At 46.1% G+C, this 15,144-nt stretch overlaps 1 protein-coding gene across 1 annotated transcript in view; it reads left to right on the top strand.

Annotated features, from left to right (window-relative positions):
- Positions 1 to 15,144, top strand: part of SREBF2 (sterol regulatory element binding transcription factor 2) — a 67,435-nt gene that overhangs the window by 2,599 nt on the left and 49,692 nt on the right. Inside the window, exon 2 of the mRNA XM_077277536.1 lies at positions 10,870 to 11,244. Coding sequence (XP_077133651.1) covers positions 10,870 to 11,244 — 375 coding nt within the window. The remainder of the gene's footprint in view (positions 1 to 10,869; positions 11,245 to 15,144) is intronic.

Raw genomic sequence — 15,144 nt, 5'->3', positions numbered from 1 at the left:
CATTATTGTACCTGAGAGAGGACACATACAGTCCTTTCCATTTCTTGGTCTCCTCGCTCCATTCCGGAGTCCTCTCTGCATGTATGATGTATACTACAACCTTCACTAGATGCGTTAAACGCTCCATAGAGATAAACTCCTTATATTGCTCCCCTGATTAGTTCACATTTCTGGTGTGTTTTTAGTAAAATGAAACTTGCTCTTTTGGGCAGGAGAAGTCGGAGTTTTTGTTTCTTCTACATTTGGAATTGTTGACGAGAAAGCGATGAATGAACTCCAGTTCTGCACACACCCTAAGGGATCGGGATCAGGTCACTTCTAGCTTGTGTGACCCACATCCTGCGTGTGATGTAACTGATGAGCCATGGCCGTGTGACAGATCCACCTTTGTGTTCACAGTGATGGGTATGATGCTGTGTTCTGAACAGTGATGGATCTGTGATAAAGGAGTGATTCTAGGAGTGTGCGTCGGTGCAGGCGGCAGTGTTCTATGGCTGCTCCTGGAGATCCCCAACACGTGGTCGAAAGGTCTTTGTGAACTGAAGCCAAGTCACAATAGGTCTCACGTTCCCCCGCTGCTTCCTCTTCAGTTTAATATCTGGGAGAACCATAGAAGTGTCCGCAGTGAAGCTTAGGGGGTAATGACCAGCAAATCACGTGAACCCTTTCTTCTTACTGTTCATAAAGGACTCGATTCATCAAACCGTTTGCTCCTTATACCACTGCGCAAAAGTTTAGCAACTTTAGGCATTTTATGCTAGCTTTTTGGAAAGTGTATGTGACTTACTGAAGAGACGGGACACAGACCCACAAAGTCATTCTGATTGATGGCAGAAAGAAATGTCCTTGAAAGGTGCGCCAAACTCAGAGGCTTCTTAAGAAAATTGGCATATAGTAACTGCTGTGGGTTCTGCATCAAGACTGTCATTAAAGAACCCCAGTCTTTATCAGTTTGCCCCAAAGTTCTTTGTTTTGGTTGCTTTTGGTGAGGAGGTTCTCCGGAAATGGTGGCATATAAGTGATATTACGTGTGGCAGGAAGGAAAATGTCATAGGTTATCACAGTTTTCAGGAGTGCTACCCCTTCCCCAGAGACAAGGGAATGGTGGGAGAAAGTCACGACCAGTTATGATCTGTGTGTATTGGGTTGCATGCAGCAGTATCGATGAGCACAGCAATAGTTTACTCTGTCACAGTCCACACAGCAAAGCTGACGTGAGCTGTAGGCATAGCCACTAAAGATCTGTGGATTGCTTCACTCAACCTTCGTCCAGGTCAATGTCCTGTTGTGGACAGGAGCTGTGCAAATTTCCTTACGTTTTTGGGATTCAAGGCTTGGCTTATGATTAGCCTCGTGCACCATAGGAAGAATAGGCTAATGCAGCCATAAGCCCACGGCTCTCCCAACTTGAGCGTGACCTCCCCTAAGAAATATATGAAGCCATCACACATGGGCCTGGAGACTCGGGCCTGCCCGAGATCAGACCGAGACCAACAGGCGTATGAATGAGCTTTTAAAGGGAACCTGTCACCAGAATTTGGCGGGACCGTTTTTCGGGGGTTTGATTCACCCTTTCCTTACCCGCTGGCTGTATGCTGGCCGCAATATTGGATTGAAGTTCATGCTCTGTCCTCCGTAGTACACGCCTGCGCAAGGCAATCTTGCCTTGCGCATGCGCAGTATGCTTTACCCAACTGCGAGCCGAAAAGCATTAGTGCGCATGCGCCGGCGCACTATGTCCCGGAACACAGTGAAATAATTCCGGGACATAGTGCGCCGGCGCATGCACACGAATGCTTTTCGGCTTTGCCCGCAGTTGGGCAAAGCATACTGTGCGTGCGCAAGGCAAGATTGCCTTACGCAGGCGTCTACAACGGAGTACAGAGCATGAACTTCAATCCAATATTGCGGCCAGCATACAGCCAGCGGGTAAGGAAAGGGTGAATCAAACACCAGAAAACCCCGCCCATATGACCGAAAACCGGTCCCGCCAAATTCTGGTGACAGGTTCCCTTTAATCATTTATTTTTATTAGCAAAAAGAAAAGTGAATGAGCTAAAGAGAAATGTAATTCACATCAATATTTGGTGTTACCACCTTTTTATTCACAACAGCATCAATTCTTCTAGGTACAGTTGTGGCCCAAAGTATTGACACCCCTGCAATTCTGTCAGATAATGCTCAGTTTCTTCCTGAAAATGATTGCAAACACAAATTCTTTGGTATTATCTTCATTTAATTTGTCTTAAATGAAAAAACACAAAAGAGAATGAAGCAAAAAGCAAAACATTGATCATTTCACACAAAACTCCAAAAATGGGCCAGACAAAAGTATTGGCACACTCAGCCTAATACTTGGTTGCACAACTTTTAGCCAAACTAACTGCGACCAACCGCTTCCGGTAACCATCAATGAGTTTCTTACAATGCTCTGCTGGAATTTTAGACCATTCTTCTTTGGCAAACTGCTCCAGGTCCCTGATATTTGAAGGGTGCCTTCTCCAAACTGCCATTTTTAGATCTCTCCACAGGTGTTCTATGGGATTCAGGTCTGGACTCATTGCTGGCCACCTTAGAAGTCTCCAGTGCTTTCTCTCAAACTATTTTCTTGTGCTTTTTGAAGTGTGTTTTGGGTCATTGTCCTGCTGGAAGACCCATGGCCTCTGAGGGAGACCCAGCTTTCTCACACTGGGCCCTACATTATGCTGCAAAATTTGTTGGTAGTCTTCAGACTTCATAATGCCATGTACACGGTCAAGCAGTCCAGTGCCAGAGGCAGCAAAGCAACCCCAAAACATCAGGGAACCTCCGCCATGTTTGACTGTAGGGACCGTGTTCTTTTCTTTGAATGCCTCTTTTTTTCTCCTGTAAACTCTATGTTGATGCCTTTGCCCAAAAAGCTCTACTTTTGTCTCATCTGACCAGAGAACATTCTTCCAAAACGTTTTAGGCTTTTTCAGGTAAGTTTTTGCAAACTCCAGCCTGGCTTTTTTTATGTCTCAAGGTAAGAAGTGGGGTCTTCCTGGGTCTCCTACCATACAGTCCCTTTTCATTCAGACGCCGACGGATAATACGGGTTGACACTGTTGTACCCTCAGACTGCAGGGCAGCTTGAACTTGTTTGGATGTTAGTCGAGGTTCTTTATCCAACATCCGCACAATCTTGCGTTGAAATCTCTTGTCAATTTTTCTTTTCCGTCCACATCTAGGGAGGTTAGCCACAGTGCCATGGGCTTTAAACTTCTTGATGACACTGCGCACGGTAGACACAGGAACATTCAGGTCTTTGGAGATGGACTTGTAGCCTTGAGATTGCTCATGCTTCCTCACAATTTGGTTTCTCAAGTCCTCAGACAGTTCTTTGGTCTTCTTTCTTTTCTCCATGCACAATGTGGTACACACAAGGACACAGGACAGAGGTTGAGTCAACTTTAATCCATGTCAACTGGCTGCAAGTGTGATTTATTGCCAACACCTGTTAGGTGCCACAGGTAAGTTACAGGTGCTGTTAATTACACAAATTAGAGAAGCATCACATGATTTTTCAAACAGCGCCAATACTTTGTCCACCCCCTTTTTTATGTTTGGTGCTGAATTATATCCAATTTGGCTTTAGGACAATTAATTAAATGAAGATAATACCAGAGAATTTGTGTTTGCAATCACTTTCAGGAAGAAACTGAGTATTATCTGACAGAATTGCAGGGGTGTCAATACTTTTGCTCACAGTTTTTGAAGGAACTCGGCTAGTTGGTTGTTCCCAACATCTTGGAGAGCTAACCACAGATCTGTGGCTGGAGGCTTGGGCAGGGAAAACTGCAATATTTTTTATGTGGTAGTCAGAACTAATAAATAGCTAATTCTTAATAAAAATCTGATGGATCTCTGAGATGACATTTCTGTGTGTGGCACATTCTTTGGTTACCTAAAATAGCACATTTATAGGGTATGGCCATATGATGCAGCGGTACAGTTGTGAAACATAATCCTGGGGCAATTTGTCATAGTGATAGTTGGAGTTTTGGCTGTCTGTAGCCAGCCGCACCCCTGCCCCATTGTCTGGCCTGGCTCTGCCCAAAACCTGGAAGGATTGCCAAAAGAAAAAAAAAAGTTGACTAGAGGTATCACAATCTATCTATATGTCCGTGGAATAACTACCTCATAAAACAGGATTTTCTATTGGTCTTAGAAAAAAGAAACGGTGTTAAATAAGGTAACAGCACAAGACAAATAATGTGGATCTCATGTATTGGCTACTATCCGTGTATTATCGGGCTAAGGTGTAGTAATTAGAAATATTAGGGTCTATAAGGCCAGATTTATATAAACTGGGTTTACAGAGAAAAATCTACGGTAAGTATTGTTAGTGAATGAGAGCAGTGACTGGATTCTCTATGTTCTTACCAACAAAAGCTAATATTAAGCTCATCTGACCTAAGAAACCCTGAAATGCCTAGAGATGGTCCCTACCTCACCACGCAAATGTATGTAGAAGGCGACCCGCTCAACATCAGCTTGTCCAGATTTGCACTGTAGAGACCCTATGTCAAATATGGGTAAGCATACCCCTTAAGTGACCACCACAATAATGAGTACTCAGACCTAATATATCAAGTTGCCATAAATATTGGCATAAATGTAGAAGAAAACTAATATACCCATCACTGTGCCTCAAACAGCAGTGTGTGTATCGTATTTATTATAGCACCACATATTCCACGGAGATGCGCGCGCGCACACACACACACACACACACACACACACACACACACACACACACACACACACACACGACTCTTGGGTTTTTATTGACTGTAAGCCATTATCAACAACATTAACAGAAATAAATACTTGAAATGGATCACTCTGCCTGTAATATCTCTGTATAATATGAGTGTCACTTTTTGTATTGAAGAACTGAAATAAATATAATATCAGCTGGTTCAATGATGGCCTATAATGTGCCACACAAGAAACATCTCAGGCTATGATCACACGTTGCAGATTTTCCCGCGGATCCGCAGTGTTTTTGACGCTGCGGATCTGCAGCAGTTTTCCATGAGTTCTACAGTAGCATGTTAACCTATGGAAAACCAAATACGCTGTGCACATGCTGCGGAAAAAAACCGTGCAGAAACGCAGCGGTATTTTTTTCCGCAGCATGTCAATTCTTTGTGCGGATCTGCAACGTTTCTGCACCCATTGACTTGCATCTAGTCAGGCACATCCACAGCAAAACCGCAGATGTAAAAAAGATCTGCGGTTTAGCTGCGGATGAAACACTGCAGATCTGGAGGAGGGAAGTGTGTGGGCGGAGCTAGTGCATGTCTGTGTGTGGGGTCGGCGGGTCTGCCGTGGCTGTGCGGGTGTCTGCTGGGGCTGTCCAGAGGTCTGCGGCGGTGGTGTGTGTGTGTGTGTGTGTGTGTGTGTGTGTGTGTGTGTGCAGACATCGTCCGATGGGACTACAAGTCCCATCCCGCTATGTCTGCTACAGTGACAGCGATTTACACATTATCCAATGATGGGACAGTAGTAGTCCCATCATCCAGCTAATGTGTTGAATGTAAAAAAAAAAAACACACATACAGTACATACTCACCAGTACATACTCACGAATCACCTTGATCCCGAAGCCATCGATCACCTGTAAAAAAAATATTAAAATAATAACCCAACAGTATACTCCCTGATCCGCAGTAATCCAATTAATACGAGTGTCCCACGACGGTCTCCCGTGGAGAGCAGCCACATCAGCTGATGCGACCGCTCTCCAGGGGCTCTGGGGTACAATGACTGAAGGTATCCTTCTGCACTGTATCCCTCCGCCGCTGTGAGTATAGTTCATACTCTCACTTGCGGCACTGCTGCGTGGAAAAATTCCCACACAGCTTTGTCATAAAGTGAGAGCAATGAACTAAGGTAACCTCTTTAGTGATGCATTGCAGGAGCCATTGTCTCCTGTCAGTGTGTCACTGGGAGGCCCTATAGAGCAGTGACCTCACCCGATGTCACTGTTCTATAGGGGAGATCGTCGTGGGACACTCGTTACTAATTGGACTGTGGCGGAAAGGGAGTATACGGTTAGTTTATTTTTTGCAGGCGATCGAGGGCGTTGCAGGAATTAGGCGTGGTGTAAGTATGGTGAAATTAAGAATATTAGAATACTTTATTCTTATATGTGTGGTTGTTTTTTTTTTTGTTTTTTTTTTTTTAACTCCTTCATTACTATAGGATTAGTAATGGATAGGTGTCTTATTGACGCCTCTCCATTATTAACCAGGCTTAATGTCACCTTACAATACAAAGGTGGCATTAACCCCTTATTACTCCATATCCCACCGCTACACAGGAGTGGGAAGAGAGGGGCTGAGTGCCAGAATCTGTTAGATGCCCCTTTTCTGGGGCGGCTGGGTGCTCGTAGTTGTAGCCGGGGGCAATATCCATGGCCCCTCTCTAGGCTATGAATATCAGCCCGCAGCTGTCTGCGTACCCTTTCTGGCTATAAAATATAGGGGGACCCCATTTCATTTTTTGAGGGGGTCCCCTTATTTTAATAGCCAGTAAAGGCTAAATATACAGCTGCGGGCTGATATTCGTAGCCTGGGAAGGGGCCATGGGTGTTACCCCATTCCCAGGCTACAAATATAAGGCCGTTGGCTTTCCCCCTCTGGCGCAGAAAATTTGCTCGGGAGTCCACGACATTTTTTTTCCCAGGTGTTTTTTTTTTTATATATATATATATATATATATTGTTCATTAACAAACATCGGCCTTGATATTATATATCTATTGATAGATGTAGATAGATATATGGATAGTTAGATAAATGTATGGATAGATAGATATATGGATAGATATAACTATAGATCTATCTACATCTATCCATGGATATATCGATAGATAGATATATCTATCCCTCTATCTATCCCTCTATCTATCCCTCTATGTATCTATCCCTCTATGTATCTATCCCTCTATGTATCTATCCCTCTATGTATCTATCCCTCTATGTATCTATCCCTCTATGTATCTATCCCTCTATGTATCTATCCCTCTATGTATCTATCCCTCTATGTATCTAGCCCTCTATGTATCTAGCCCTCTATGTATCTAGCCCTCTATGTATCTAGCCCTCTATGTATCTAGCCCTCTATGTATCTAGCCCTCTATGTATCTAGCCCTCTATGTATCTAGCCCTCTATGTATCTAGCCCTCTATGTATCTAGCCCTCTATGTATCTAGCCCTCTATGTATCTAGCCCTCTATGTATCTATCTAGCCCTCTATGTATCTATCTAGCCCTCTATGTATCTATCTATCCCTCTATGTATCTATCCCTCTATCTATCCCATATGTCTGTCTATCTGTGGTGATGGAGTGTGGGTTGGACAAATGTAAAAGAAGAGATTGGACAAGAAATGACATCACAAATCTTTTTTTTTGCTCAATAATAGATCTTTATTTAGCTTTCAAAAACGCATACAAAAACGCACCAAAAATGCACCTGCATTTTCTACCAAAAGATGCGGATTCAGTGCGGAAAAATCCGCAGGCAAATCTGCAACGTGTGCACATACCCTCATGATGGGTAAAACCAGTGAGCTGTCCCAAGACCTTCACGCCCTTATTGTTGCAAATAAGGCACCTCCTGAAGACATATTGATGAAACGTAGGTGGGGGTGGCAGGGTTTATCCAGACTGGAGTATCCTCTGCCTTAGAGCCTTTTTTAGGCTTTTTTTGTACACTAGCTTTGCACTTTAGTTCCAATTCCCTGATGGACTTTCTTTCATTTACCACTCTGCAGCTTCTATCAAGTTAGGCTTTTACTATTTAGCCAGAAAACGAGTCATATAATAATCTGTATCTTGTCGGCATCTGATTGACCTGTTTTAGCTTATGATTTTGGTCTATCCGTGTATTATATAGACTTATTTAGCATAGTAGACAAGTGGGTAGTGGCTTTGCACTATGCACATTATGTGCATTTCCCATTATCCTGCCTAGCAGCGTCTGTATTTTTATAAGGTGTATTTTAACTTATTCTTATATAATTATTTTAGGACTATACTGTTTTACGGGCGTAAACGGTATATGGAGCCAGATGAGCACGGCTCTGGGTACTGCAGTGCAGGGTGCCTACATGTCCACATTACCGAACATTGAGCAATCCATGCCCCACCATATGCTACTTCCGTCAGGAACCTCCCACCTTCCCCACCACAATGTTTGTTTTTATAATACATCTATAAAACATCACGGAATGCTTTTTTTTTTTTTTTTTTTTTAGGCGTCTCGTGTATTCTGCAAAAATAACATTGATCTTTTTGTGACACACACATACTGTATACAGATATCTTGTGTGTATGTCACAGATCCAAAATGACCGCTGTTTGCATAAAGCCCAAACCAGAATCGGGAACTAGGAAAGACCTTACTAAAACGTTCCCCTCTAGGAGAGGATTACTCAGTACTATAAACACTTGGTGTAGTAAGTGACTCTGCCTAAGCCCTAAATGTTCTCCGAGCAGTTACCAGCAGGTAATGGAAACCCTTAGGGTAAAACTCCCCAGCAATAAGCAATATGGTGATCTCCGATGAGAAAGTATCTAATGCAAAACTAAATATACAAGGTGTCTGCTCTCCTCGGGCTGTGTTCTCCTGTAACTGCTACATATGACATGCCAAAAAGAGACAAAATCACTGGCAGAAAAAACGTGACAAAATCGCATGTAACAAAAAGGTGTAACCTAGTAGCTAAATTCTTGCTATTGGCATGATCCGGACAATTTGTGATAACTGTTGAGAACTTGTCAACTCCTTTAACTCCTACCTTGGAGTAACAGTCTAACACCTCACTGCATGTACATGGCACTGTAGCTGCAGGAGCGGGATCCAGCTGTTGTAACCAGCTGTAGCCCACATAGAGGGGGCGGAGATGGTTTATTACTGCCTCTGCCTTCTGTCACTGTATAAGCACTGTGTACATAATAGGAAGCTGTGACTGCTCTTCCTCCTCCATACATAGCGTCATGTGACTGCAATGTATATGGGGGGAGCAGGAGCTGCCATATTATAGGAGACCGAAACGGCCACTATGCAACTGGGGCCGACATGCCACCCTTGGTTACAGGGGAAATGAGATGAAAATAATATTTCAATATTTAAAAGCTGGCACAATTAGTAAAATAAAGAGGTACAAAATAAATAAAGACACTGTCAATCCAAATTGTTATTACTAGCCCCACCCTGCAAAAAAAACATCCAATGTATAAAAGTATTTGTTACAGAATGGGAAACAAATTGATTATAAATGTATTGTAGTAAATCTTTGCGGTCATAAAAAAAAAAAAATGCGAAAAACAATCACTTATTTCCCATAAATTTTCCACCAATACCGCCCAAAATCCGGGGGAGCACTTCTGAGGAATATGCAATACATGTTTGAGATGGAAATGTCTGGTCTCTGGGGCAGCAGTATCTGGATTATGGGCTGATAATGGCCGAATGGATGTAGTCTGTATATTATCAGGATGATGTGTGTCCTCCTGGCCAGGTCGGTGCGCTGATAATGGCCGTACGGATGTAGTCTGTATATTATCAGGATGATGTGTGTCCTCCTGGCCGGGTCGGTGCGCTGATAATGGCCGTACAGATGCAGTCTGTATATTATTGGGATGATGTGTGTCCTCCTGGCCGGGTCTGTGCGCTGATAATGGCCGTACAGATGCAGTCTGTATATTATCGGGATGATGTGTGTCCTCCTGGCTGGGTCTGTGCGCTGATAATGGCCGTACGGATGTAGTCTGTATATTATCGGGATGATGTGTGTCCTCCTGGCCGGGTCTGTGCGCTGATAATGGCCGTACGGATGTAGTCTGTATATTATCGGGATGATGTGTGTCCTCCTGGCCGGGTCGGTGCGCTGATAATGGCCGTACGGATGTAGTCTGTATATTATCAGGATGATGTGTGTCCTCCTGGCCGGGTCTGTGCGCTGATAATGGCCGTACGGATGTAGTCTGTATATTATCGGGATGATGTGTGTCCTTCTGGCCGGGTCTGTGCGCTGATAATGGCCCTATGGATGTAGTCTGTATATTATCGGGATGATGTGTGTGCTCCTGGCCGGGTCGGTGCGCTGATAATGGCCGTATGGATGCGGTCTGTATATTATCGGGATGATGTGTGTGCTCCTGGCCGGGTCTGTGCGCTGATAATGGCCGTATGGATGTAGTCTGTATATTATCGGGATGATGTGTGTCCTCCTGGCTGGGTCTGTGCGCTGATAATGGCCGTACGGATGCAGTCTGTATATTATCGGGATGGTGTGTGTGCTCCTGGCCGTATGGATGTAGTCTGTATATTATCGGGATGATGTGTGTCCTCCTGGCCGGGTCTGTGCGCTGATAATGGCCGTACGGATGCAGTCTGTATATTATCGGGATGGTGTGTGTGCTCCTGGCCGTATGGATGTAGTCTGTATATTATCGGGATGATGTGTGTCCTCCTGGCTGGGTCTGTGCGCTGATAATGGCCGTATGGATGCGGTCTGTATATTATCGGGATGATGTGTGTCCTCCTGGCCGGGTCTGTGCGCTGATAATGGCCGTATGGATGTAGTCTGTATATTATCGGGATGATGTGTGTCCTTCTGGCCGGGTCTGTGCGCTGATAATGGCCGTATGGATGCGGTCTGTATATTATCGGGATGGTGTGTGTCCTCCTGGCCGGGTCGGTGTGCACCATAGACAAGTCGGGTACAAGCAGATGTGAGTTATCTATGAAGTATAGCAGATCTACATTTTCTGTATTAACGTTTTCAGTGTCTTTTGCCAAGTGCTAAGAATAATATCTTCTCTTTCCTTGTAGAAATGCTCCAGTTTGTTAGTAACCAGGTGGGGGATTTTCCTGACCTTTTTGAAGATCAGTTATGTTCCAGCTATCACGGAGGCACTGGGATGGACACTGGTTTAGCCAAGCTGTATAGCCAGGCCCAGAATTACCAGACGCCGGCACCACAGCCTCAGACGCCGCAGGCAGTTGGGCCTGTTAAAAGCTCAGTCCCAAGCCCCCCTCAGAGGACCGCGCCTGTCCTTCAGCCTCGCCCTGTGATACAGTCCCCTCCACAGCATCAACTGCAGCAGCAGACGGTCATGCTGACCCCAACCTTTAGTACTGCCCCCCAGACTCGAATTATACAGCAGCCGCTCATCTACCAAAATGCCGGCACTACAAGTTTTCAAGGTAAGATATGTATATCTAATGTATAATCTTAATATATACATTCCTTGTAATGTCTTCACATCCTGTTCCATCCAGATGTGTCCGGATCCCAGAATTCCAAGCGGCGGAAGTTCACCGATACAAACACACACTGTATATGCCGTACGCACCACACACACACTGTATATGCCGTACACAACACACACACACACACACACACACACACACACACACACACACACACACACACACACACACACTGTATATGCCGTACACAACACACACACACACACACACACACACACACACACACACTGTATATGCCGTACACAACACACACACACACACACACACACACACACACACACACTGTATATGCCGTACACAACACACACACACACACACACACACACACACACACACACACTGTATATGCCGTACACAACACACACACACACTGTATATGCCGTACACAACACACACACACACTGTATATGCCGTACACAACACACACACACACACACACTGTATATGCCGTACACAACAAACACACACGCACACTGTATATGCCGTACGCACCCCACACACACTGTATATGCCGTACGCACCACACACGCACACTATATGCCATACACACACACACACACACACACACACACACACACACACACACACACACACACACTGTATATGCCGTACGCACCACACACACACTGTATATGCCGTACGCACCACACACACACTGTATATGCCGTACGCACCACACACACACTGTATATGCCGTACACAACACACACGCACACTATATGCCATACGCACCACACACACACACACACACACACACACACACACTGTATATGCCGTACGCACCCCACACACGCACACTATATGCCATACGCACCACACACACACACACACACACACACACACACACACACACACACACACACACACACACACACACACACACACACACTGTATATGCCGTACGCACCACACACACACTGTATATGCCGTACGCACCACACACACACTGTATATGCCGTACGCACCACACACACACTGTATATGCCGTACGCACCACACACACACTGTATATGCCGTACGCACCACACACACACTGTATATGCCGTACGCAACACACACACACTGTATATGCCGTACGCAACACACACACACTGTATATGCCGTACGCAACACACACACACTGTATATGCCGTACGCAACACACACACACTGTATATGCCGTACGCAACACACACACACTGTATATGCCGTACGCAACACACACACACTGTATATGCCGTACGCAACACACACACACAGTATATGCCGTACACAACAAACACACACGCACACACACACACACACACACACACACACACACACACACACAGTATATGCCGTACACAACAAACACACACGCACACTGTATATGCCGTACGCACCACACACGCACACTATATGCCATACACACACACACACACACACACACACACACACACACACACACACACACACACTGTATATGCCGTACACAACAAACACACACGCACACTGTATATGCCGTACGCACCACACACGCACACTATATGCCATACGCACCACACACGCACACACACACACTGTATATGCCGTACGCACCACACACACACACTATATGCCATACGCACCACACACGCACACACACACTGTATATGCCGTACGCACCACACACGCACTGTATATGCCGTACACAACAAACACACACACACTGTATATGCCGTACACAACAAACACACACACACACACACGCACACTGTATATGCCGTACGCACCCCACACACACACACTGTATATGCCGTACGCACCCCACACACACTGTATATGCCGTACGCACCCCACACACACTGTATATGCCGTACGCACCCCACACACACTGTATATGCCGTACGCACCCCACACACACTGTATATGCCGTACGCACCCCACACACACACTGTATATGCCGTACGCACCCCACACACACACTATATGCCGTACACAACAAACACACACACACACACACACTGTATATGCCGTACGCACCCCACACACACTGTATATGCCGTACGCACCCCACACACACTGTATATGCCGTACGCACCCCACACACTGTATGTGCCGTACGCACCAAACACGCACACTGTATATGCCGTACGCACCACACACGCACACTGTATATGCCGTACGCACCACACACGCACACTATATGCCATACGCACCACACACACACACACACACACACACACACACTGTATATGCTGTACGCACCACACACACACTGTATATGCCGTACGCACCACACACACACACACACACACACACACACACACCCCCACACACACACACACTGTATATGCCGTACGCACCACACACACCACACTGTATATGCCGTACGCACCACACACGCACACTGTATACGGCTTACGCCCCACGCACACTGTATACGCCGTACGCCCCACACACACTGAATACGCCGTACGCCCCACACACTGTATATGCCATACACAACACACTCTGTATAAGCCGTACGCAACACACACACACACACACACACACACACACACACACACACACACTGTATACGCCGTACGACACACACACACACACACACACACACACACTGTATACGCCGTACGCCACACACACACACACACACACACACACACACACACACACACACACACACACACACACACACACACACACACTGTATATGCCGTACGCACCACACACACACACTGTATATGCCGTACGCCCCACACACACTGTATACGCCGTACGCCCCACACACACTGTATACGCCGTACGCCCCACACACTGTATACGCCATACACAACACACACACACACTCTGTATAAGCCGTACACACACACACACACACACACACACACACACACACACACACACACACACACACACACACTGTATACGCCGTACGCCACACACAGACACACACACACTGTATATGCCGTACGCAACACACACACTGTATATGCCGTACGCACCACACACACTGTATATGCCGTACGCACCACACACACACTGTATATGCCGTACGCACCACACACACTGTATATGCCGTACGCACCACACACACTGTATATGCCGTACGCACCACACACACTGTATATGCCGTACGCACCACACACGCACACTGTATACGGCTTACGCACCACACACACAGCACACTGTATACGCCGTACGCCCCCCACACACTGTATACGCCGTACGCACCACACACACTGTATACGCCGTACGCCCCACACACTGTATACGCCATACACAACACACACACTCTGTATATGCCGTACGCACCACACACACTGTATATGCCGTACGCACCACACACACTGTATATGCCGTACGCACCACACACACACTGTATATGCCGTACACAACACACACACACACCCCCACACACACCCCCACACACACCCCCACACACACCCCCACACACACACACACACACACACACTGTATATGCCGTACGCACCACACACACCACACTGTATATGCCGTACGCACCACACACGCACACTGTATACGGCTTACGCCCCACGCACACTGTATACGCCGTACGCCCCACACACACTGAATACGCCGTACGCCCCACACACTGTATATGCCATACACAACACACTCTGTATAAGCCGTACGCAACACACACACACACACACACACACACACACACACACACACACACACACACACACACTGTATATGCCGTACGCACCACACACACACTGTATATGCCGTACGCACCACACACACTGTATATGCCGTACGCACCACACACACTGTATATGCCGTACGCACCACACACACTGTATATGCCGTACGCACCACACACGCACACTGTATACGGCTTACGCACCACACACACAGCACACTGTATAC

The sequence above is a fragment of the Ranitomeya variabilis genome, chromosome 8 (assembly GCF_051348905.1).
Source record: "Ranitomeya variabilis isolate aRanVar5 chromosome 8, aRanVar5.hap1, whole genome shotgun sequence".
Lineage (NCBI taxonomy): Eukaryota > Metazoa > Chordata > Amphibia > Anura > Dendrobatidae > Ranitomeya > Ranitomeya variabilis.
This window is presented reverse-complemented; position numbering and strand designations above follow the sequence as displayed.